Source organism: Argentina anserina, chromosome 5 (genome assembly GCF_933775445.1).
Source record: "Argentina anserina chromosome 5, drPotAnse1.1, whole genome shotgun sequence".
Lineage (NCBI taxonomy): Eukaryota > Viridiplantae > Streptophyta > Magnoliopsida > Rosales > Rosaceae > Argentina > Argentina anserina.
Window position 1 is genome coordinate 19446918 of NC_065876.1, and position 27259 is coordinate 19474176.

Genomic DNA, 27259 nt, shown 5'->3' on the forward strand with positions numbered 1-27259 from the left:
AAATCAAAATAACAAAATCGAAACACATAAACATCAGACAATAGAATACAACGAATGATGTATATCACACCCCACACTTAAAACTTACATTGCCCTCAATGTATAATATGATAAGCAACGAAAAATAAAAATTAGGGATAAGAAAATGCAAACACTCGTTGATGGCTCCTTCATTGGCTTAAGTTTAGAGTCTATAGCCTAGACTATCTCAAAGAGATCACTTGTTTGCCGAAGGGTCAAGGAGAGACGTCTCCTCAATCACGTGATTCTCCATATTCTCAAAATAAGGCTTCAAGCGATGTCCATTGACCTGAAATTCGGTGCCTTTCACCATACTCTTTATCATGATAGCACCAGAAGGAAAAACGTTAGTAATAATGAAAGGACCTATCCATCTAGAACGTAATTTACCGGGAAACAACTTATGTCGAGAATTAAACAAAAGAACTTTCTGCCCAACGACAAAGTGTTTCTTCCTAATCATACGGTCATGGAATGTCTTAGTCTTCTCCTTGTAAACCATTGCCGAATCATAGGCCTCATTCCTAATCTGTTCAAGCTCATGCAACTGCAACTTCCTATGCAATTCGGCCTCATTAATGTAAATGTTAAAATTCTTCACAGCCCACCATGCACGATGTTCAAGCTCCACAGGAAGATGGCACGCCTTGCCATATACTAACCGAAATGGTGACATGCCAAGAGGAGTCTTGTATGTCATTCTATAGGCCCAAAGAGCATCATCCAATCGCTGAGACCAATCCTTGCGTGATGGTCCAACAGACTTCTCCAAAATTCTCTTAATCTCACGATTCGATAGCTCGACTTGTCCACTTGTTTGGGGGTGATAAGGTGTAGCAATCTTATGCTTGATTCCATACTTCTTCAACAACGCCTCAATGGTCCGGTTGCAAAAGTGAGATCCTCCATCACTAATGATAACTCGCGGCATACCAAACCTAGAGAAAATGTTAGAACGAAGGAAATCTGCAACAACTCGAGAATCATTAGTCCGGTGGCCTTTGCTTCCACCCATTTCGAAACATAGTCAACACAAACAAGTATGTACAAGAAACCATTAGAGCTAGGAAAAGGTCCCATGAAATCAATACCCCAACAATCAAATATTTCAACATATATAATCGGTGTCATAGGCATTTGATCCCTAGATCCTAAGTTTCTCATGCGTTGGCATCTATCACAAGTCATGCAAAAATGATATGCATCTTTGAAAATCGTAGGCCAAAAGAAACCACATTCTAACACCTTAAGAGCAGTCATACGTGAACCAAAGTGTCCTCCACAAGATTTAGAATGGCAAAAGGTAAGTATAGAATGATGTTCAGATTCAGGGACACACCTCCTAATGATTTGATCAACACAATGTTTCCACAAGTATGGTTCATCCCAAACATAATACTTAGCTAATGCCTTGAGTCTATTCTTTTGAGCATGCGATAAAGTATCCGGAAATTGCTTAGAAAATAGATAATTCACAATATCTGCATACCATGGCTCACTTACCTCAACTCGAAAGAGTTGCTCATCCGGGAAACTCTCTTGGATAGCCAAGGGCTCGGCATCTCTCACCAAACGACTCAAATGATCCGCCACAACATTGTCACTGCCCTTCTTGTCCTTGATCTCGAGATCGAACTCTTGGAGTAAGAGAATCCATCGAATCAATCTTGGTTTGGCATCCTTCTTCGTCATTAAGTACTTTAAAGCTGCATGGTCAGTGTAAACAATAACTTTGGATTGAAGTAAGTAAGAACGAAACTTATCTAGAGCAAAGATCACTGCAAGAAGTTCTTTTTCAGTTGTGGTGTAGTTTTGTTGAGCATCATTGAGCGTTCGTGAGGCATAATAGATGGCATAGGGCTTCTTATCCTTCCTCTGCCCTAGCACAGCTCCAACTGCATAGTCGGAGGCATCACACATCAACTCAAATGGCAAGGACCAATCCGGCGGTGCCATGATTGGTGCCGAAGTTAAGAGCTTCTTCAAAGTCTCGAATGCAAGCTTGATTGCATCATCAAAGTGAAAGGGAACTTCCTTTTGAAGCAATGAACTCATTGGTCTCGCAATCTTGGAAAAGTCCTTGATAAACCTACGATAGAAACCTGCATGTCCAAGAAACGATCGAACATCCCTCACACTTGTGGGGAGGGGTAAGTGACGCACAAGATCTATTTTAGACTTATCAACCTCAATTCCTCTAGATGAAACAATATGGCCTAAGACAATGCCTTGCGTGACCATGAAATGACATTTTTCCCAATTCAACACCAAGTTAGTTTCCTCACAACGTTTAAGCACAAGTTCAACATTCTCTAGGCAAGTTTCGAAATTTTCACCATAGACAGAAAAATCATCCATGAAAACTTCAATTTTAGAACCAATATACTCAGAGAAAATGTGATACATGCAACGTTGAAACGTACCTGGAGCGTTGCATAAACCAAAAGGCATGCGACGATAAGCAAACGTACCAAAAGGGCATGTGAACGTAGTTTTTTCTTGATCTTCTTCCGCAACACTTATTTGATTGTATCCACTATATCCATCAAGGAAACAATAGAAAGAATGACCAGCTAACCTCTCAAGCATTTGATCAATGAATGGCAATGGCATATGGTCCTTCCTTGTTGTAACATTGAGCTTCCTATAGTCAATACATACTCGATAACCGGTCACTGTCCTTTGAGGCACCAACTCGTTCTCTTTGTTCTTCACCACCATGATTCCTGACTTCTTTGGCACAACCTGAATGGGAGAGATCCACCTACTATCCGAGATGGGGTAGATCACGCCACAATCGTGCAATTTAGTGATTTCATCCTTTACAACTTGCATCATTGGTGGGTGAAGGCGTCTTTGACCTTCCTTGGTTGGTTTGGCACCATCTTCAAGCAAAATTCGGTGCACACACATGGTAGGGCTAATTCCTTTGATGTCGGCTAGGGTCCATCCTATTGCCGTCTTGTGTCTCTTTAACACTTCAATCAATCTCTCTTCTTGTTCCTCGTTGAGTGTAGAGGAAATGATCACTGGCAATGTATCTTCATCTCCCAAAACCGCATACTTCAAGTGGTCCGGAAGAACCTTAAGATCAAGCTTTGGGGCTTGCACCACAGAAGGAAGATTCTTGTTAGTGGTTAAAAGGATTGGACTAGGAGAGACATAACTTTCCTCACATGGCAAAATCTCAAGAGAGGCCATGTTCTCTAGTACAAAAGATGGCACGGCATCATTGGCTTCCAACTCAGAAACGTTGGAGCCATCACTCGCAAATCCGGCCCCGTGGGAATTGGTGAGTGCCAACTCGTCATGTGCCAAGGTATCTAGATAGTTATCTGCAAGGGAATCAAGAATGTCAACTGAAAAACAATCACTTAATTCTGAAAGGGGATACCTCATGGCTTCAAAGATGTTGAAGCTAATCACTTCACCATCGAACTCAAAGGTGAGTGATCCACTAAACACATCAATCTTCGTTCTTGCAGTCCTCATAAAGGGACGCCCCAACAAAATAGGGACCTCCTTGTCATCTGCTTCAGTTGGCTCCATGTTAAGGACATAGAAGTCCGCAGGGAATATCAAGCTCGAAACCTGCACAAGAACATCTTCAACATAGCCCAAAGGGACTTTGTTGGAACAATCAGCTAATCGTATAACCACACTATCTTTTTTCAAATCTCCTAGACCTAAGTTAGCATAGATGTAGTAAGGCTTTACATTGATCGATGCTCCTAAGTCTAGCATTATCTTGTGAAATTTTGTGTTACCGATTGTACAAGGGATAGAAAAACTCCCTGGATCCTTGAGCTTAGGTGGTAGCTTCCTTTGGAGCACGGCTGAGACCGTCTCATTCATTGTGACCATTTCATTCTCTCGAGTCATCCTCTTATTGGTGCACAACTCCTTTAGAAACTTAGCGTACTTCGGGATTTGTTGAATACATTCAATTAGAGGCATGTTCACTTCTACCCTTTTAAAGATGTCGAGCATGGCTTGATCAGAGTCATCCTTCTTCTTCTTTGCGAATCTATTGGGGAAGGGGACACGAGGAAGAGCATTAGTTGAAACCAAACCACTAGAGTTAGGATCCTTACCTGTCTCATGAACGACATGATTACTTTGGGGCAGAGGCACGACATCATTGACCTTAGAGGAGGCAGGGTCCTTCTCTCGGTCATTTGCATTGAAATTCTCGGCCTCTTTGTCTTTAGAAGGCATGGCCTTCTTGATTGGCTGCAATGGAGCATCTAAGAGCCTGCCACTTCTTGTGATCATGGCCTTCACATTGGGATTTGGCTCGGTTTGGCTTGGCAACTTACCTCCTTCATGGATCTTACCCATGAAGTCGATCACTTGTCCCATCTGCTTCTTAAGCTCGGTTATGTCTTTAGAATGAGCTTGTTGACCTGTAACTAAAGCTTGAGTAGCAGAGTTTAAATTTTGTTGCCCTTGAGCAAGGGACTTTAAAAGTTCATCATAGTTAGGTGCAGATGTATTATTTGAACCATGAACATTGGAGTTAAATGGAACAGAACCTTGAGGTACCTGAGGCCTCACAAACAAACCTGAAGGAAGAGGTCCTTGACCTTGAGCATTGGACGGTTGGGCATTGTTGTTCCACCGAAAGTTGGGATGGTCTCTAAGTCCAGGATTGTATGTGTTCGAGTAAGGATCGTACCTAGTCCTTTGTTGCCCCATGAAGTTCAGCTCCTCTTCAGTTATTGCACCATTTGGACAATTCTCGGTGGTGTGGTCCTTGAATGAACAAATGCCACACGCTTGAGTGTTGATGGTCGAACCATTGAATGCCTTGACTAGAACGTCAAGCTTTCTTTCTAAAGTAGCCATTTGATTCCGTGTATCAACGTCATACACCCCACGGCTCTTGCTTCCTCTCTTTTCCTTAGAACTAAATTGGCGATTGTTGTCTGCCAAGTCATCAATCAAGGTGTAAGCTTCTTGACTGGTCTTGTTCATGAATGTGCAGCCACATGCCGAATCCACCATACTCTTGTTAATGGTGTCGAGTCCTTCATAGAAGAATTGCACCAAGTCATCCAACGAAATACCATGGTGAGGGCACTTTCTTTGTAGTTCTTGAAATTCCTCCCATGCCTCGTAGAGTGAATCACCATCCTTTTGAGTGAAGTTCTGAATCTCCCTCCTTAGTCTTTTCGTGAGTTGAGCAGGGAAGAATTGTTTCAAGAACTTCCTAGTCATTTCGTCCCATGTGGTATTGATTCCCGGAGGCAGAGAGTACAACCAACGTTTAGCATCGTCCTTAAGGGTAAATGGAAACAAAAGTAACCTCAAGCCTTCTTGAGACAGATGATGAATCGATTGGAGCTTGCAAATATCCAAGAACTCCCTAAGGTGAACATTAGGGTCTTCCATTGAGGAACCAGAATACTTAGGCAGCTGCCCAAGCAATTGAACCGGAATGGAGAAGTTGGCTTCATTAGGTGGAGTGAAAGCAATGCATGAAGGTGATTCAGGGGTGGTGGGGATGAAAGCATTCTTGAGTGCCATTGGAGCACTAACAAGAACTATATCACTGTCCGCAATTGTGTCTGTCTCTGAATTGAAGATGAAGGGAAAGAAAGGATCCTCCTCTTCTTCTGATCTAGGTGAAGATTTCAAGATTGAATTGTTTGGAGATGATTCGAAATCTAAGGGTCCACTCGTGAAAGAGTTGTTTAAATCTCTAAGTGCTTGAATTCGATCTTTGAGCTCTTGTGTTCTCTTAGATATTTCGGACATGCATAATTCCTGTAATACAAAAGTTAAAGGGTTATCATTGAAGGATACAAAATGAAGACATGAATCGTGCCCTTCCTTTGTCATATACGCAGCACACTTATGGAAGAGGCACGACAACTATGTTGTCATGTTACAAAGTTAGTTCTTTACGTTTACAAAGTTCATACAATTCACAAGTTCTTTTTGCTATTTCAATGATTGAATGATCGATTGATTCTAAGTTGTACACCGAGGTGGACGTGCGGCCTAAGTATGGATGTCTAGATACAAGATCAAGTCTTTGTTTCAGAAGGCCGTATAGCTCAATTAGAGATAGTGAACATGGTAGGACTCATTTGTCAAACTACGGAGAGCGAACTCCCTATCGACTCCATCACCGAGATGTATGTCAGTCAATAGTTCTCTGAGATCCAATTTTGGTCCCATGCACCAGGGTAATAAAAGAGCGTGCACCTTACTCAGCTGGACTGAAATTTGGATGTTAGACAAATCTCCAAGTGTTAATAAAAGCCGCCCTCAACCTCATGCAAAAACTTTGGAAGAAAACATGAGGGGTTAAGGCTAATATTAACAAAAGGGACTTTACCTATTCCGTTCGATTTACAACCTACAACAATCATTCATTCAATCATAAAAAATAACAACCTAAGATAAAATTACTATATGTTAGAACAAAGTAAGGAAATAATATACAGATTTACAATATGAACAGTGAATTCGAAATTAAATGATTCGAGATCCATAGAGATGGATCCCCGGCAACGGCGCCATTTGATCGGTTCGATTACTCGAGATCAATATTAACCCTGTAAGCATCGTTAGTAGTATAAAGCAAGAGGGTATCGTTCACAAACCGGGGATCCAACCAGGGTAAAGAATCACAAACATTTAACAACGAATTCATAAGAGTTTAAAAGATTTGAGATATATTTCGGATCAAACATAAAATAAACCTAAACTAACATATACATGTGATCAACCAACCAACACATAAGAAATTACCAAACAAATAACATAAGAACAAAGGTAACGAAATCTACTCTCAATCATGTTCATGTCGTAAGTATCATAGTTCATCTTAAATTCGATCATGCATCAAGTTCCTACTTGGTTCCTAATACATGGATATTATTGAGCTCAACTACTTGTCTTGCTACGAAATCTAACATACCAATTCATCATGCAATTACGTATCACAAAGAGAAATCAACATGTTTAAAGCACTTATCCAATGTCGAACTTAAGATCATAATCGGTGGAGGAACAAAGGGGACAAACAATTAATCAACTACTTGTATCAAAATTGTTTTTAACTTTGAATGATTAACATATGCGACATCAACTACTTGTCTTAATCACACATGCAATATAAGAGCACACCGAAAATTAATTAAGAACATAAATTGAAACTCATGGCATAAAACCTAAAATCATTGAATAAAAATCGAAAACCTTAATTCATCATGTCATTCGAAAATTACAAATATCTCATAGACAAGAATAAAAATAACTTTAACAAAACCTAAACATAAATCATCCAAGAACAAGAACATAAAAACCCGAAAACTAAACATGAAGATCAAAGAGTTACACTTTATAATTCTCCTCCCAAGGTTCCTTACAGAGGTAGCACGAGATCTTCAAGAGTATGGTATCCTAGGCTCCCAAGCTTTGGACAGAAAATATGATGAAGGGTGGTGAATTCGGATTCTATGATGCTTGGTGAATGAAAGTGTTTGGGCAGAGCTTTGGCAAGTCTTGTGAGCAAGGTTGATGATCCTTTTATGTGGAAATGAGGTGCTATATATAGAGGAAGAAACCCAAGGAAGGATGGCCACAAAGTCCACAAAGTTGAAACCAAATTGGTTGAGGTTTCCTAGATTCGGCAAATGTGACCTTTTGTCCCTTGTTGTGGCCATAACTTTCTCTAGAAAATAGATATTGAGATGATTCCAACTGGCAATTTCAACTAGACTTCCGTGGATTTTCATCCATATATCATGCACTTTCTCAATCATTCTGAGCTGTCCAGGGGAGCTCGTCAAAGTTAGATGATCTGCAGTGCCAGAATTCTGATAAGGATTGCATATCTTTTGCATTAATTGCATATCTTCTTCCTCCTTTAATACTGATTTCTTTTGCACAAATTTCTTCCTTTAAATTTGGGAGGCAGAAAAAGTCTTAATTGTTGGAGCCATGTTTGATTTTTCTTACCTCTCCTCATTAAATTTGCTGCATGCTTTCTTTGACTTTCTTGCCTCTTCTCATTTAATTTGCTGCATGCCTTCTTGACATTCTTTGGTGCAGGGATTTATGGACATTCTGATACATATTTTTTCTCTATATGCAGGAGGAAAAAAGTCCCAAGTTTCCCTCATAGCCCTTGGATCAAAAGCAAATCAATGGCTGAGATAATTCCGTCGAGCTCACTGGACCTCCGAGTAATTATTCGGTCATATCTCCCTGTAGGAATAAGATATTGATTTGATTCCAAATCCTACAGAAACTAGACTCAAAATCCTTTTTATCCATATAAGGTACGTCTTCTAACGCAATCGGAGCTATCCAGGGGAGCCCGTCGAAGTTGGACTACAAATCTTGACAGTATTTTCATTCTTGCATGGATTCGGTTTTTAAGTGTATCTTCTTCTCTTTCCTTGTGGAACTAGGATTTCTTTCCTTCTCCAACATGGATTTGTATTTCCTAATAAGAATAAGTATATTAGAAATAAAGAAATACGCAAAGATGAATCCTACTCGAACAAGGAAACATATATCAACAAGGATTCTTAACACTTAGCACGATTTCATCATCAATTCACTTATAATTGATATAAGCTCTACCTAAATAATTATTCATACAAAAGAAACTAAAACATACTAAATAAGAGTTAACAAAGAGTAAGAATAGGGCATAAACGCATTAAGAACGTCACACTTTGTGGTCCTATCAGAATCCTTGTTAGACTAGGAAACATATCATTTGGGAAAGTCCTATTTGAACTCAAACTCTTATTACGAAACTTTCCTAAATATACTCTCTTGTTCTAGTAACTTACTTGTTCTAGTAAGTTTCCTTTTTGTAAATTAGAAACTTTCCTAATCTAGCTAAGCTCATTTATTACATGTGTCTTTTTAAGACTACTATTGTCTAGATTAAGACATGATATTCGAATGGATTATCTCTTACTTATGTTTTCTTTTCATATTTTCAGATTTAAGAGATAATTGGAAGGGAAAAAGAATCTGTGTGGCACATGGAGAAGACTCACGGTTTCAGCCCATATCCAAGAAGAAAAAGGAGTCCTTGCCGTGCCAATTCACTCATGATTTAAAGGAGATTAATTTCAGAATTGAAGAGATAAATCAAAGAGAAGAAATAGGAGATCAGGCCGTGTACCCTAGTGACTGACACGGCAAAGCAAGGAGAGAAACAAGGAGTTCAAGCCGTGAACAACTCTTGAGCTTGTGAAGGAAGCTTTGTCGTGTCATCCAAATCAGCAAAGGATAAGAGTTCATGCCGTGTATACAAGAGAGAATTGAGGATATAAGAGCTGAATATATCAAGGGTACAAGGACAGCCATTTGATCCCATCATGGCAGCAAGATCACAGCCGTACATACATGGACCAAGCAGCCCATATGCCGTGCAACTCTCCCTCCTCCTTCCTCTATATATAGCACGACATTCCTTCACAATTGGATCACCATTCTCTCATAAAGCCAAGCCGAATCTCTGCCAAAATATATCTAGAAAATTCAAGCCACAAACTTTCATCCATCACCACCATAGCCGTGTCATCTTCCTCCTCTCCAAATCGGAATCATCTTTGCCAAATCCTATAAGGTTCATAATGTGTGATTCATCTATGGCTTGTAATCTTTCTTTTTATTTTCTACAAATTTCGAATTCATTGAAAGAATCATTGGATGATCTTTTAGGTTTCATATATGAAGAATATAAATTCAGACTTATTTGGTTTTATGTTTTGATTGAATGAACTCTTAAATATGTATGTATGCCGTGTGTAATAGCTTAGGGCAGTATGATTTTCAAATTAATTTAGGTTTTATTTCAATTAATTCCATGAACTTGCACATCTAAATCAATGCTTGAGGAAGCCAAGGCCATGGTTCTCCTAAGGTTGCGATTTAATTCACCAAAGTGTTCTTTGATTGAGTATGCGCTTTGTGTTTCAATTATTGGTACTTGTATATGGTTGTGATAGTTCTAGGAATTTACATGCTTAATCAAGATGAGTGACGCCATACTTGCTTACATGTCTCCAATTCGACTTAATGTGCTTATGTGCTACTTTGTTGTTTAACTAATACGCTTCGTTATGTTGAACTCTTTTTAGCATATGTTTAGGATTGAACGCTTCGTTGATTCTAAATAATTAAGAAGTCTTAACGATTAGATGAACCGCTTCGGGCTCTAATTAGAATTGGAATTGAAATGAACTAAGAAAGAATCGAAAATTGCTGCTGCCTATTGGTTATTCTATGCGTGTCATACATGTTCCATGAGAATTCGTGTTTTGGTTATGTGATGAGTGGTAGATCAATTGTATATAAGTAATTTATGATTTATTTTAAGTAGTAGTTTAGAATCCAAATCAAATCCCTCAATAACATAATAAGTTTTGAGGCCTTTTTGATTCTCCGGACTGAACGATCCTTGCTTATTCTATACTAACGATGATGTTTTTCAGAGTATTTTATAGATGTTCTAACCAACGATCTATCACTATGAAAGGTGTCTTGATGGCTATACAAGCAATTATGCATGTGGTTAATGAGTTTATATCCATCCAAAGTCATAGGCGGATTGAACGTCCACTCACTCGAAAACTAGTTACTACAGATGGATACATATATATCAATAAAATCCTAGATGAAGACCCTAAAGTCTTTAGGCATGTCTATCATATGTTTCCTAATGTGTTTCGGAAGCTGTGCAATATTCTCGGAGAGAAAAAACTTCTACGAGATACAAGACATATCTGTATTCAAAAAAAGAAGAAGACATATTTGTATCGAAGAAATGCCTTGCAGTTTTTGCTACTCACTATCAGGCAAAATAATCGATATTCACAGGCTATCTTGACTTTTCGTCGTTCTCATTTCACTTGTAGCAGAAGCTTCCATAAAGTTCTTAAAGCTTTGTTTAAGTTCGCACCAGAACTTATGGTCAAACCGATGTCTGTGCAAGCTAAAATACGAGAAAGCACAAGATTCTATCCTTACTTTAAGGTAAATACTTCAAATTTTATATTATCTATTGGACCTAGTTGTGTATGTGCAAGCTAATCACGTTTTATTTTATCAATTTTAGGATTGCATTGGAGCAGTTGATGGCACACATATCCCAGCAATGGTGAAAGGACCTGAAATAAGTGCATATCGAAATCGATATGGAAAAACATCACAAAATGTACTAGCCGCTACTAACTTCGACTTAGAATTCATATATGTCCTGAGTGGGTGGGAAGGTTCAGCTCATGATTCAAGAATATTGAGTGATACATTAACAAGAAGAAATGGGCTAAAATTACCCCCAAGTACTAAAGTTCTTCAATTGATTTTTGCTAGGTCTTATGTAATCTCCTAATTCTAATATTACGTCTAACTAGGAAAATTTTTATTGGTTGATGCTGGGTTTGCAAATCGACGTGGTTTCTTAGCACCTCTTCGAGGCGTCCGCTATCACTTGAAAGAGTTCAGTGGTAAGGGTCGCCACCTTGGCAATGCGCGTGCATTGTTCAATCTTCGGCATGCTTCCTTAAGAAATGTAGTTGAGAGAATATTTGGAGTACTCGTTTCACAATATTCAAGACTGCACCACCATTTCCATTTAGGACACAAGCAGAGCTAGTGTTGGCCTGTGCAGGACTTCACAACTCTTCTTCGCAAGGAATGTCATTCTGATTTATTTCCTATAGAACCAGAGGATGAAGATCCAACGCTAGTGGATGATGATCCTGAGGATGAATTTCAAACCCAAGAACAAGAAAGAGAGGAAGCTAATGATTGGAGAATGGAGATAACTGCTCATGTGTGGAGAGATCGACCGCAACTAATCCTGAACCAATCCTCAACCGAATTCTGAACTCAATCCTGAGCCCGTTGTTGATCGAGAGCAATCACAATGAAGCTATAATCATGACTGTCCGGGGATGAAATATTTTCAATTTTTATTTTCTTCTTCAATTATCTTTATATGAATGTCTTTACAATGCTACCGCCTACCGATAACATTTTGTTTATTAATATTTGCAATAACATTGTGAATGTCTTTACAATGCTATTAATAATGCCCCAAGACAAGCATTAATAAAGATCTATTAACAATGGATATATATGACAATATATATGTAACAAATCCAATTATAATAAAGTATGATGAACCATGACGTAGTGGAACTACAACCAATAATTAGAACACTCTTCTACCGGTATCAAATTGAGGTTATCTATTCCCACTATTTTCTATTTTCCCTTGTTGGGCTTAGGCCATAGGTACAAACACTCCATGAAAATCCACGAAATTCCAAAGAACAGTTTACATGAATCAGAAAAAGTCTATTAGGAGGAAATTCGTAAAAGTTTGTACACACTTTACAAATCTGTCTAAGAGTATTTGTAAATCCATAAATTCTTTCAAAATCCATCACTTAAAAAAAAAAAAAACTAGAATTCAAATACAATACACCCCTTAATTTTTTCTTTTGAAAAAAAAAAAGGATGATATTAGAAGATTGTAGATAAAATTTTACCGCCGGATATCATATTTGCCGGTTACATTTAGCGACCGACTCTCCTATCTTATTCTTATTATAGAGAAGAGTAACTGCTACAAAATCCTGATCTGGACGAGTTAGAAGCACCCGATCTCTGAATTGATGAACACAAAGCTCTTCTGAGAAGCTCCGATTTCACCTCAACAAGGTAAACAACCGTTTGCGAGTTTAGTAGATTTGTTGAATTCGATTCAGGGGAATTGATTTGGATCTTTGGTGCAGATGAGAGTGAGCAATGACGGAGGGAGGGACGCGGAGGCGCTGTTCCGGACGAAAGGCATCGCCGAGATTCGGAATGTGGAATCGGATACTCGTCGGCAGATCCAGGCCAAGAAAGAGGAGCTCCGTCAGCTCGTCGGCACTCGCTACCGCGATCTCATCGACTCCGCCGACTCCATCGTCCATATGAAGAATTCCGCCACCTCCATCTCCCACAACCTCTCCTCCGTCCACCACGCCATCCTCCACTCCCTTTCTCTCTCCGAATCCAAGCCGTCCGATGATTCCAAGCCCTCCGGCTCCATCCGCATCTACGCCATCGCCTGCCGCGTCAAGTACCTCGTCGACACTCCCGAGAACATATGGGGCTGCCTCGACGAGTCCATGTTCCTCGAGTCCGCCGCCCGCTACGTCCGCGCCGGCCACGTCCACCTCACCCTCACCACCGTCCACAAGCCCTTCCTCTCCCACTTCCCTCTCCTCCACCACCAGTGGCAGATCGTCGACGCCTTCAAGTCTCAGATCTCGCAGCGCGCCCGCGACCGCCTCCTCTCCCACTCCGCCCTCCCCGTCGCCGCCATCGCCGACGCCTTGGCCGCCGTGGCACTCATCGACGACCTCTCCCCCCGCCACGTCCTCTCCCTCTTCCTCCACACCCGCAAGGCCTGCCTCTCCCACCTTCTCAACGCCGCCTCCGCCGACGACGGCGACGGCGACGTCGTCTCACTGCTCTGCCAGGCCCTCAGGGTCATTCAGGTCACCGTCGGCCAGGTCGGCGAGCTCTTTCTCCGTGTTTTCAATGACATGCCTATGTTTTACAAGGTCGTCCTCGGCTGCCCTCCGGCGTCCCAACTCTTTGGCGGCATTCCCAATCCCGAGGACGAGGTCAAGCTTTGGAATTCGTTTAGGGACAATGTGGACTCTGCTATGGGACTACTTGATAAAGACTATATCGCCACTGCTGCTTCCTCATGGCTCACCGAATGCGGAGCTCAGATGGTTGATAAGATTAATGGCAGGTACCTCATTGATGCTATTGCCAGCGGCAAGGAGCTTAGCCTTGCTGAGAGGTTGATCAGGGAGACCATGAGTAGCAAAGAGGTCTTGGAAGGAAGCTTGGAGTGGCTCAAGAAAGTTTTCGGCTCCCAAATTGACCTGCCCTGGAGTAGAATGAGCGAACTTGTTTTGGGAGATGATTCGGACCTCTGGGACAGTATCTTTGAAAGTGAATTTGTTGGGAGGATGAAGGTGATTGTGGACTCCAGGTTCGACAAGCTCAAGACGGCTGCCAGGATCAATGACGGCAAGGCTGTTGATTTTTTAGGTGCAGGTGGTGGAGTTTGGTTTATCGAATCCAAATCCAATAGTAAGAAGGCTACTGCTCTGCCATGTGTAGAGAATTGTCTCAATTTCTATTTCGGTCCGCAAGTTAGTGATATTAGGGATGCAGTGGATAGCAGCTGTCAGGATGTGCTTGATGACCTCCTTTCTTTTCTGGAGTCTCCAAAGGCAGCTGTTAGATTAAAGAATTTGGCGCCCTATGTACAAGACAAGTGTTTCCAGACTATGTCCCTCATATTGGAGCAACTGAGTAGCGAGCTTGATAGATTGGAAAAGGGCAGCAATAAGCAAAAGCTGCTAATCATTGAAAGGGCTCTATTCATTGGGAGACTCCTGTTTGCATTGCAGAATCACTCCAAACACATTCCCTTAGTACTGGGCCCACCAAGGTCTTGGGTGAATGAAGCTGAGTCTGCAGTTTTGCCATCCTTATTGAGACAGTCAAAAGCCCCCACTGATTCTCATGTGCTTGATAGCCCCCGCAGCTCAAAAAGACACACTTCATCTGCTACTGCCGCTCTGCTTGGAGCCAGCCAAAGTGCGAGCCCTAAACTTGAAGAGCTTAATGTAACCATGCGAAATCTCCGCATCAGAGCACACACTTTCTGGATGATTTGGCTAACCGATGAGCTCTCGGTTATACTTTCCCGCGATCTCGAAAAAGACGATGCCTTGTCATCCTCAACTCCCCTGAGGGTAAGTGCTTTGTATTATCTTTACTGTCTTTACTTTGGATACCTAAAATAATCTGAGTGCTAACATTGTCACTGAATAACATGTTAAATGTTTTTTAAGAGGGTACAAATATACATCAATGTATGTTATACATCCTACATCCAACGGTTGATAACGGATATTATTTTTCTGACCCCACTCACAAAACAATATCGACCGTCGGATGTGAGATGTATAGCATACATTGATGTATACTAGAATTTTCCCAAAACTTATGGTCCCCCCTTTTTTTTTCTTTCTAAAAAGTAAAACTAAAAGGTCGAGGATACTTCTGAAGTATTGATTATATAAATATTACATTTGGTCTGCAGTTGTTACATACAAGACTCATAGAGTAAAATGGTTGCACTAATCTCGAACTGCTTTTAAAATATGCCAGGTTTTTCCTTAGCTTAATAATTGATTATCATATGTATCTTACCAATGGTCTTTGATGTGCTAACATAACCACTGGGATGGTTGATCAGATTAATGGTTTATTACGCTACCCTATATGTGGTTTTCTAGTTCATTGTTGGTTAGAATAAAATTAGCCATTTCTCATACCTTCTTTTCTTATTTGCGCAGGGTTGGGAAGAGACGGTAGTTAGGCAAGAGCAGTCTGATGATAACCAATCGGTGATGAAAATATGGCTCCCATCCATGCCGTCTCTCTACATTGTTTCGTTTCTTTTTCGTGTATGTGAAGATGTACACCGGATTGGAGGTCATGTTCTTGACAAAATAATTCTGCAAAAATTGGCTTTAAAATTGTTGGAAAAGGTATGCAGCTCTGCTTATATGTCTTCATCCTTTATCTTCACTATTCATTTGTATGTTTTCTTATAGTTTGCCAATTATTTTGTATAGGCTACACAAGTAAGACAACAAAACTAGTCTCTCCCTCCAAAGTTGTAGCACAAGTAATTTATGTATACCTTCCAAATGTAACGCACATGTGATATTTCTAAAGGAAATATGATTTTAAATTTACGAACCACTTGACCAATTGGTCCTTGACGATCAATATATTTTTAGTTTTATCCCTAGTTGTAGTTTGTCACTTGAATTGCATAAACTTGCATTGCCTGAAACCTTTATTATCTTGTATGATTGACAGCATTTACTTCACCATAAGTATTTAACCTATTCAAGTTGCACAATCATGCACGCGTTATCTTCAAGATTTCATTCCTTGCTAGTTGTTTCATTAATAGTGGTTTTGTATGTAAATGTTTGCATCTGTGGTTATTTCACAATGACAAAAAGGTTTCAATTGAAACTGTGATATTTCTTTTTTTATTTTTCTTTTTGGCGATTTAGTTATTGCTGAGGTAATAGAATATATTTAGATTCTTTTCTAGTTTGCCCCATTGGAGTAATTCAATCTATGATTCTGTTTATATTAACCTTTTTTTTTGCATGTAGGTCCTCGACATCTATGGTCACTTCCTGTCGAATCTGGATGTTGGGGGTTCTCAAGTGTTAGAAAAAGGAGTCTTGCAGATTTTGTTAGACTTGAGATTTGTTTTTGATGTACTCTCTGGGGGTGATTCAAATTTGAATGAGCGGAAGACAAAAAGTAATTTCAGAAGGAAGCAGGACCAAAGCCGTATGAAGTCAGCAACTGCAGAGCGATTTGATGGGTTGATACATAGTTTTTCACAAAGATTGGATCCCATAGACTGGCTTACGTAAGCTTAATTATCTTTTAATTTATTTATATTTCGGAGATATAATCAATTCTAATGATCATCCTGATAGTCGTATTAATATTATACTTCCCACATTCTATTAGCTTCCTATATACTCTAATAGTTATGTTCGTAGGAAAATATATTTTCGTACTAGGTTTATTTTCTTGGCTGGCTGGTCAATAATTTTAATTCTGTTATCTGCCTCTCCAATGGCTTTGTGAACTTAGTATTTCATGACTTCATTGTCTGCAATAAAATTTAAATTTTAGCCATTTTTGTAGTATCCCGTATCATTTTAATGTTTTTTTTTAGTTGGTAACTTGTTATATCTAGTTATGCAGTTTTCTAATTTCTTCATTTTAGGTATGAGCCATATCTCTGGGAGAATGAAAAGCAGTCCTACCTCCGGCACGCTGTCCTTTTCGGATTTTTTGTGCAACTTAATCGCCTGTACACAGACACTGTTCAGAAACTCCCTACGAATTCAGAGTCGAATATCATGAGATGCTCTTCAGTTCCTCGCTTTAAATACCTTCCAATCAGGTTGCTCTTTCTATACTCCAAATCAGTTAATACTTTGTAGCTGCCTATAGGCACACTCATCAATTGATTGTTTTTGTACACTTGAACTCTATGACACAAACAGATTAGTCTTTCTTGTATTTTCTCAAAAGGATATACATATATAATGCCTAAGGGTGTAACACATGATAGAGGACTAAGTTCTGACTTCATCTTGGATTTTAGCACCCCGGCATTGTCATCAAGAGGATCAGCAGCTAAGACATCCATTGCAACATCATCCAATGATATTTCTTCAAGAAGTACCTGGAAAGCTTATACAAATGGAGAGCTGTCCAGAAGTATGGATTTGGATGATAACTCAAGTTTTGCAGTTGCAGTACCAATCTTAAAATCTTTCATGCAGGCAAGGATTCCATCTCTTTATGTATTTCTTGCTGCAAGTTTTCCTTTTTGATAGTTGCATCCTAGGTTTTTCATCATGCTTCAAAAGCTCAGTCTGGTTGTAAAATTTTTAAATATTGCCAATCATGTTCAGTACTTGATTTGATGATTCAGATACGAGTTTTCAAGGTTTTAATATATATGATGTACTTTTACACTTTTTTTTCCATGTTAATTCACAATCTTAAATTGTTTTGGAATGATATATGAAGGTAGTTTGTGATGACTGGTATTAAGGCTGATATGAATATGGACAAATTGTTTTTGTTGCAGTTGTTGGCATGTGATAGCTAGGTTCTCAATTGATGTTTGTTTATATTGGCAGGCTGGAAGTAGATTTGGAGAGAGCACATTGAAACTGGGATCCATGCTAACAGATGGGCAAGTGGGAATATTCAAGGATAGATCCATGTCGACATTTGGTGACATTCTACCGGCCCATGCTGCAGATCTCCTTTCATCATTCACAGCTTCCAGATCAGAGTCTTGATTGCCTTCAGAACCCTTTTTGTCCATATTATTTTTCACCATATATTTGCAATCTTTCATCGTCAAGAGAAGAGTGGAATCTCACCCAGCATGTGATTGCGGTTGCAGCATATGCCATGCCCATATGAAATCTGGTAGGAAAAGGTAAGCACTTGAAATACTGCAGTTATATGTTGAAATTTGGTTTGGATGGATTTGGAGATAATTAAATCCGTATGATCTCATGAAGATATCTAGAATGCTTAACCCAGCAATGAATCTTCTAAGAGTTCTGGTAACTTTCGTGTAAGTAACTGCCTGTTTGACCTAACTATTTTGGTTCATGTCTACTCAAATTATATTAGGTGAGTTACACAGTTCTTTATCAAAAAAAAAACAAAACAATGATGGCTGAGGAAAGTTATATCATCTTGTATATATTAAAGGATCATTACTTGGAAAGAAGACATTGTACAGTCACTGTTGTAATTTGGGTCTTGGTAACCATATGGCCGGATCTGCATCTTAGGAAGGAATTTAACATCTTGCTTTGTGATTTATCTGAAATTGTGAATTAATACATACTCATAGATCATACCTGCATAATATACTATTCATTATGCAGTTCATGGTGACAGTTTATATATTATATTCAGCATGTGTCTGTTTGATCCTAGTTACCTTGAGATTTCATATGTGGCTTTAGAATATATGATTTATGATTGGACGTTTAAAGTATGAACAGTTTGGATGAGGGAATTTTTTTGCAATATATGTTTCACATGCAATGTTTAAAATTGAGCAGGAAAAGGAATTCTTCAGTTGAAGTTTGATTCTTGTTAAAAGAAAGTGGTTGACGGTCAAAATGATTGATTAATTCCGATTTGCTTGTGTGATTCTGTTGCAGGCTGGTGACCAGAGGGACTTGGGAGACGCTACCATTTCATTCAAATTCATTTGTAGATATTGTAACCGAGTAGTGTTTGTTAGGTGCTTCGCTACAACTTTATTGTCTTTCTAGGATCGATATGGCACAGTCGATGACTCATTCCAACTAGATTGCAAACAACTGAGGTCAAGCTTTAAATGCAGTTGCGAAAGAAATGGCAAGCTGGAATGGAGTGAAAAAGTCTTATGAGTACGCTTACTAACATTTTGAATCAGATGTCATAATTGTTTTTGGCCAGAAAAGTTTGTTTTTCCAAATTAATATACGAATTTTTCTTTAGGTTATTAAATATGAGAAAAATGGAAGTGATAAGCAGTCATTTAATTTTCATTCTTCTTTTAGTTGTATAGGCACATATTTCTCCCAGTCGTATTTCATTCAAGTAAACAAGACGTTAAATTTGTATTTGTTAATGAACCCGGACATGTATCGGTTTCAATCATTCTTTTGCTGATGAATGAAAGTTTTCAAAGTTATGGTTCTGAAATAGTTCGGTCCTGTAATATTTTTGAGGCTCTTGACCAACAATCCATCTTGAGAAATCATGATCCACTGTTCTGCTAATGCAATTCTAATAACTAAGGATTCATATGCATCTTTGGCATATGAATATGAATGACTTGAAATTGGAACCTTGATTTTCAATTGCAAGCTGATAATGCAGCAGTTTAAGTTTTACAATTTGCTCGCTGCATTGCTCTGCTCACTTTGGATGATTTCCAAATGCCTGTCGTGGCTACTTTATTTGTTTCGTTCCTTTGTTTTTTTTTTTTTTTGTAATTTTAAAAAAAGAAAGAAAGAGAAACATCAAGTTGAAGCACTGGATGAACAAGAAGCCAAGAAAGATACGAAATTGTGTAAACACATCATTGAACAAACGAAAGGAAACAGTTTTAGAAGAACAAATGCAAAACCAGAAGCTATATTAACTTATTAAGGCAATAATAACCGCATCTGCTAAAAACTAATCTTAGTATTATGATTCCTGTATAGCCTACACCTGAATATTAAGTCATATACAGAAGCAAAGATATTCAAAATCTATGGCAAAACAGCTAAGATGTATAAGAGAAATTGGCTTCACTGCACTTTGGATTCGGCGAAACGCTGTCTTTACTCTTTTCTTGAGGCCTTCATTTTCACTCTCAACGTCCCCATTCTGTTTATATCAAGAACGGCCACATTTCCATCAACATTGATCGCCAACTTTCCATTTTCTCCAGGCTTCACATCCCCCAAAGAGTGATACAAGAAGTGCATGAATCACTTTTTCTGTTTTCCTGCCATTCTCTTCCTCAGTTTTTATGTCCTTGGATTCAATGACAACCTTGGGGACTTCTCTGTTGATATTCAAAATCAGAGCCACAATGGAGTCTGACACCATGTCACTTATTGGATCAGACATCCAATGCAGTGTAACATGTTTATCTGTATCCTGCCTCACAGTCACTCGATCATGCACTCGCAACATCGGCACCCCTGATTCTCCTCATCCACAGAAGATTCTACGCTTTCATATATTTGCTTCAACCGATGTTTTATTACCATGAAGCCAGTAGCATATGGGATAGTAATACGTTGAGTCACATTTGCTGTGGACAGCTGAGAAAAAACATGAAGATCTTCAGAAGCCATTATCTGATAACTGAAACCTTTCTTCACCAGTAAACCATCGACTTTTTCACCAACCTTCCGATAGCTTTAGCCATTTTTCTGCGAGTTAAAATACATTTCTACACTGAAAATTCTTTGGTGTCAAGATTTTGGTCTTGCGATCACGAAACTGAGTTAGGAGCTTCTCTTTAAGCCTTCCCATCTAATGAGATTCTCCTCCGCTCCTCCAAAAATGCACTTGGCTGAACAGAGTTGCATGAGCAGAGAATGAAATGTAATGGACCGACATGTTGAGCGGAGCAGCTAGCCCATTCATAACGGTGACCTCTTTCGGTTCATTGATAATTGTCTTAGCAAATGTCCCTTCAACTAACCTGGAATCACACATGCATTTCTGAAAATCAGGGCCGGCCATGGGGGAGTGCGGAGTGCCGCTGGTGCGGTCGCACAAGGCCCCCCAATCCGGCGAAAACCCTCAAGTGGGATTTTACCAACAAAAAAAACAAAACAAAAAAACTTGTAATAAATACATTTGAAAACCAAAACCGAATGCCCGCAACTTCAACTGTTTGGTGGAAAACTGGAAAATAAGAACCTACAATTACCAAGCAACGTCAGACAATCATGGGAAAATCACTCATAGACATGCACTTGAAAAATCCAACGATACATCATACATGTACTAAAAGACAGAAACAGCCATATTCTTTCACAGATTAATATTGTATTTGAGGAAAAACATTTGCATGACAATGTGATGAAAAACATTAATTCGGCCAAAAGAAAATGGAAGACATGTATTAAATCAACCGAACTCATGACATTTAAAAGGACCCTGCACCAATAGATCAATGAACACTTGAACAGCATTAACATCTAATTCAGACTCTTCTTCTTAACAGCAGCATAAAACTCAGATTCTAAGAACATTTACTGGACAACTTAGTGGCACTTAGCGAAATGAGAAACAGTTGAAAATTCTATACTTGCAACGTGGAGAATACAAATCGAACAAGACGGTTTTGCCCTTGTAAGACATGTGAACGCATGACCGCCCAACTTCATTTCCGGCGCCTAATGGATTCCAATTTGTGTATTTTTTCAATTCTCGTTTGAGTATCTTTCTGATGCGAGTTTCTATTGAAATTGAGAGTTTTGCACGTGTGGGAGTGTGTTTCTTTCACACTGCGTATCTTTCTATCATTTGCGTATCTTTACTATTCCAATTTGTGTATCTTTTCAATTCTCGTTTAAATATCTTTCTGATGCGAGTTTCTATTGCATTTAAGAGTTTTGCAAGTCTGGGCGTGTGTTTCTTTCAAACTGCGTATCTTTCTATCGTTTGCGTATCTTTACTATTCCAATTTGTGTATCTTTTCAATTCTCGTTTGAGTATCTTTCTGATGCTAGTTTGTATTGAATTTAAGAGTTTTGCAAGTGTGGGAGTGTGTTTCTTTCAAACTGCGTATCTTTTTATCGTTTGCGTATCTTTACTATTTCAATTTGTGTATCTTTTCAATTCTCATTTGAGTATCTTTCTGATGCGAGTTTCTTTTGAATTTAAGAGTTTTGCAGGTGTGGGAGTGTGTTTCTTTCAAACTGCGTATGTTTCTATCGTTTGCGTAACTTTACTATTCCAATTCGTGTATCTTTTCAATTCTCATTTGAGTATCTTTCTGATGTGAGTTTCTATTGAATTTGAGAGTTTTGCAAGTTCGGGAGTGTGTTTCTTTCAAACTGCGTATCTTTCTATCGTTTGCGTATCTTTACTATTCCAATTTGTGTATCTTTTCAATTCTCGTTTGAGTATCTTTCTGATGCGAGTTTCTATTGAATTTGAGAATTTTGCAAGGGTGGGAGTGTGTGTCTTTCAAACTGCGTATCTTTCTATCGTTTGCGTATCTTTACAATTCTAATTTGTGTATCTTTTCAATTCTCGTTTGAGTATCTTTTTGAACGACTTTCTTATGAGAGTTTCTATTGAATTTAAGAGTTTTGCAAATGTGGGAGTGTGTTTCTTTCAAACTGCGTATCTTTCTATCGTTTGCGTATCTTTACTATTCCAATTTGTGTATCTTTTCAGTTCTCGTTTGAGTATCTTTTTGATATGAGTTTCTATTGAATTTGAGAGTTTTGCAAGTGTGGGAGTGTGTTTCTTTCAAACTGCGTATCTTTCTATCATTTGCGTATTTTTACTATTCTAATTTGTGTATCTTTTCAATTCTCATTTGAGTATCTTTCTGATGCGAGTATCTATTGAATTTGAGAGTTCTGCAAGTCTGGGCGTGTGTTTCTTCCAAACTGCGTATCTTTCTATCGTTTGCGTATCTTTACTATTGCAATTTGTGTATCTTTTCAATTCTCGTTTGAGTATCTTTCTGATGCGAGTTTCTATTGAATTTGAGAGTTTTGCAAGTGTGGGAGTGTGTTTCTTTCAAACTGCGTATCTTTCTATCGTTTGCGTATCTTTACTATTTCAATTTGTGTATCTTTTCAATTCTCATTTGAGTATCTTTCTGATGCGAGTTTCTTTTGAATTTGAGAGTTTTCCAAGTGTGGGAGTGTGTTTCTTTCAAACTGCGTATCTTTATATCGTATGCATATCTTTACAATTCCAATTTGTGTATCTTTTCAATTCTCGTTTGCGTATCTTTTTGCTGCTAGTTTCAATTGACTTTGAGAGTTTTGCAAGTCTGGGCGTGTGTTTCTTTCAAACTGCGTATCTTTCTATCGTTTGCGTATCTTTACTATTCCAATTTGTGTATCTTTTCAGTTCTCGTTTGAGTATCTTTCTGATGCGAGTTTCTCTTGAATTTGAGAGTTTTGCAAGTGTGGGAGTGTGTTTCTTTTAAACTGCGTATCTTTCTATCATTTGCGTATTTTTACTATTCCAATTTGTGTATCTTTTCAATTCCCTTTTGAGTATCTTTCTGATGCGAGTATCTATTGAATTTGATAGTTTTGCAAGTGTGGGAGTGTGTTTCTTTCAAACTGCGTATCTTTCTATCGTTTGCGTATCTTTACTATTCCAATTTGTGTATCTTTTCAATTCTCGTTTGAGTATCTTTCTGATGCGAGTTTCTATTGAATTTGAGAGTTTTGCAAGTGTGGGAGTGTGTGTCTTTCAAATTGCGTATCTTTCTATCGTTTGCGTATCATTACTATTCAAATTTGTGTATCTTTTCAATTCTCGTTTGAGTATCTTTCTGATGCGAGTTTCTATTGAATTTGAGAGTTTTGCAAGTGTAGGAGTGTGTGTCTTTCAAATTGCGTATCTTTCTATCGTTTGCGTATCATTACTATTCAAATTTGTGTATCTTTTCAATTCTCGTTTGAGTATCTTTCTGCTGCGAGTTTCTATTGAATTTGAGAGTTTTGCAAGTGTGGGAGTGTGTTTCTTTCAAACTGCGTATCTTTCTTTCATTTGCGTATCTTTACTATTCTAAATTGTGTATCTTTTCAATTCTCGTTTGAGTATCTTTCTGATGCGAGTTTCTGTTGAATTTGAGAGTTTTGTAAGTGTGGGACTGTGTTTCTTTCACACTGCTTATCTTTCTATCGTTTACGTATCTTTACTATTCCAATTTGTGTATCTTTTCAATTCTCGTTTGAGTATCTTTCTGAACGGCTTTCTTATGCGAGTTTCTATTGAATTTGAGAGTTTTGCAAGTGTGGGAGTGTGTTTTTTTTAAACTGCGTATCTTTCTATCATTTGCGTATTTTTACTATTCCAATTTGTGTATCTTTTCAATTCCCTTTTTAGTATCTTTCTGATGCGAGTATCTATTGAATTTGATAGTTTTGCAAGTGTGGGAGTGTGTTTCTTTCAAACTGCGTATCTTTCTATCGTTTGCGTATCTTTACTATTCCAATTTGTGTATCTTTTCAATTCTCGTTTGATTATCTTTCTGATGCGAGTATCTATTGAATTTGATAGTTTTGCAAGTGTGGGAGTGTGTTTCTTTCAAACTACGTATCTTTCTATCGTTTGCGTATCTTTACTATTCCAATTTGTGTATCTTTTCAATTCTCGTTTGAGTATCTTCCTGATGCGAGTTTCTATTGAATTTGAGAGTTTTGCAAGTGTGGGAGTGTGTTTCTTTCAAACTGCGTATGTTTCTATCGTTTGCGTCACTTTACTATTCCAATTTGTGTATCTTTTCAATTCTCGTTTAAGTATCTTTCTTATGCGAGTTTCTATTGAATTTGAGAGTTTTGCAAGTTCGGGAGTGTGTTTCTTTCAAACTGCGTATCTTTCTATAGTTTGCGTATCTTTACTATTCCAATTTGTGTATCTTTTCAATTCTCGTTTCAGTATCTTTCTGATGCGAGTTTCTATTGAATTTGAGAGTTTTGCAAGGGTGGGAGTGTGTTTCTTTCAAACTGCGTATATTTCTATCGTTTGCGTATCTTCACTATTCTAATTTGTGTATCTTTTCAATTCTCGTTTGAGTATCTTTTTGAACGACTTTCTTTTGAGAGTTTCTATTGAATTTGAGAGTTTTGCAAGTGTGGGAGTGTGTTTTTTTTAAACTGCGTATCTTTCTATCATTTGCGTATTTTTACTATTCCAATTTGTGTATCTTTTCAATTCCCTTTTTAGTATCTTTCTGATGCGAGTATCTATTGAATTTGATAGTTTTGCAAGTATGGGAGTGTGTTTCTTTCAAACTGCGTATCTTTCTATCGTTTGCGTATCTTTACTATTCCAATTTGTGTATCTTTTCAATTCTCGTTTGATTATCTTTCTGATGCGAGTATCTATTGAATTTGATAGTTTTGCAAGTGCGGGAGTGTGTTTCTTTCAAACTGCGTATCTTTCTATCGTTTGCGTATCTTTACTATTCCAATTTGTGTATCTTTTCAATTCTCGTTTGAGAATCTTTCTGATGCGAGTTTCTATTGAATTTGAGAGTGTTGCAAGTGTGGGAGTGTATTTCTTTCACACAACGTATCTTTCTATCGTGTGAGTATCTTTACTATTCCAATTTGTGTATCTTTTCAATTCTCGTTTGAGTATCTATCTGATGCGAGTTTCTATTGAATTTGAGAGATTTGCAAGTGTGGGACTGTGTTTCTTTCACACTGCTTATCTTTCTATCGTTTACGTATCTTTACTATTCCAATTTGTGTATCTTTTCAATTCTCGTTTGAGTATCTTTCTGAACGGCTTTCTTATGCGAGTTTCTATTGAATTTGCGAGTTTTGCAAGTGTGGGAGTGTGTTTTTTTTAAACTGCGTATCTTTCTATCGTTTGCGTATCTTTACTATTCCAATTTGTGTATCTTTTCAGTTCTCGTTTGAGTATCTTTTTGATATGAGTTTCTATTGAATTTGAGAGTTTTACAAGTGTGGGAGTGTGTTTCTTTCAAACCGGGTATCTTTCTATCATTTGCGTATTTTTACTATTCTAATTTGTGTATCTTTTCAATTCTCATTTAAGTATCTTTCTGATGCGAGTATCTATTGAATTTGAGAGTTTGGCAAGTCTGGGCGTGTGTTTCTTCCAAACTGCGTATATTTCTATCGTTTGCGTATCTTTAGTATTGCAATTTGTGTATCTTTTCAATTCCCGTTTGAGTATCTTTCTGATGCGAGTTTCTTTTGAATTTGAGAGTTTTGCAAGTGTGGGAGTGTATTTCTCTCAAACTGCGTTTGTTTCTATCGTTTGCGTATCTTTACAATTCTCATTTGTGTATCTTTTCAATTCTCATTTGAGTATCTTTTTGAACGACTTTCTTATGAGAGTTTCTATTGAATTTAAGAGTTTTGCAAATGTGGGAGTGTGTTTCTTTCAAACTGCGTATCTTTCTATCGTTTGCGTATCTTTACTATTCCAATTTGTGTATCTTTTCAGTTCTCGTTTGAGTATCTTTTTGATATGAGTTTCTATTGAATTTAAGAGTTTTGCAAGTGTGGGAGTGTGTTTCTTTCAAACCGGGTATCTTTCTATCATTTGCGTATTTTTACTATTCTAATTTGTGTATCTTTTCAATTCTCATTTGAGTATCTTTCTGATGCGAGTATCTATTGAATTTGAGAGTTTTGCAAGTCTGGGCGTGTGTTTCTTCCAAACTGCGTATATTTCTATCGTTTGCATATCTTTACTATTGCAATTTGTGTATCTTTTCAATTCTCGTTTGAGTATCTTTCTGATGCGAGTTTCTATTGAATTTGAGAGTTTTGCAAGTGTGGGAGTGTGTTTCTTTCAAACTGCGTATCTTTCTATCGTTTGCGTATCTTTACTATTTCAATTTGTGTACCTTTTCAATTCTCATTTGAGTATCTTTCTGATGCGAGTTTCTTTTGAATTTGAGAGTTTTGCAAGTGTGGGAGTGTGTTTCTTTCAAACTGCGTATCTTTCTATCGTTTGCGTATCTTTACTATTCCAATTTGTGTATCTTTTCAATTCTCGTTTGCGTATCTTTTTGCTGCTAGTTTCTATTGACTTTGAGAGTTTTGCAAGTCTGGGCGTGTGTTTCTTTCAAACTGCGTATCTTTCTATCGTTTGCGTATCTTTACTATTCCAATTTGTGTATCTTTTCAGTTCTCGTTTGAGTATCTTTCTGATGCGAGTTTCTATTGAATTTGAGAGTTTTGTAAGTGTGGGAGTGTGTTTCTTTTAAACTGCGTATCTTTCTATCATTTGCGTATTTTTACTATTCCAATTTGTGTATCTTTTCAATTCCCTTTTGAGTATCTTTCTG

At 38.1% G+C, this 27259-nt stretch overlaps 1 protein-coding gene, 1 non-coding gene and 2 pseudogenes across 2 annotated transcripts; 2 read left to right on the plus strand and 2 right to left on the minus strand.

The window, feature by feature from the left end:
* The window catches only part of LOC126795674 (uncharacterized), a 157843-nt pseudogene extending 153481 nt beyond the window's left edge, over nt 1-4362 (minus strand).
* A 724-nt stretch (nt 4363-5086) lies between these two features.
* LOC126796548 (small nucleolar RNA R71) lies at nt 5087-5193 on the plus strand. The gene has a single exon (XR_007672390.1). It is a non-coding gene; the product is annotated as a small nucleolar RNA R71 (small nucleolar RNA).
* A 7374-nt stretch (nt 5194-12567) lies between these two features.
* Nucleotides 12568-19430, plus strand: LOC126793965 (conserved oligomeric Golgi complex subunit 1). The gene is made up of 8 exons (XM_050520600.1): nt 12568-12732; nt 12807-14840; nt 15447-15641; nt 16287-16552; nt 16919-17098; nt 17303-17483; nt 17847-18154; nt 18897-19430. The coding sequence occupies exons 2-7, from the start codon at nt 12807-12809 to the stop codon at nt 18009-18011; spliced, it is 3021 nt and encodes a 1006-aa protein (XP_050376557.1). The 5' UTR covers nt 12568-12732; the 3' UTR covers nt 18012-18154; nt 18897-19430.
* A 520-nt stretch (nt 19431-19950) lies between these two features.
* LOC126795675 (cleavage and polyadenylation specificity factor subunit 3-I-like) lies at nt 19951-21482 on the minus strand (annotated as a pseudogene).
* Nucleotides 21483-27259: the final 5777 nt, after the last annotated feature.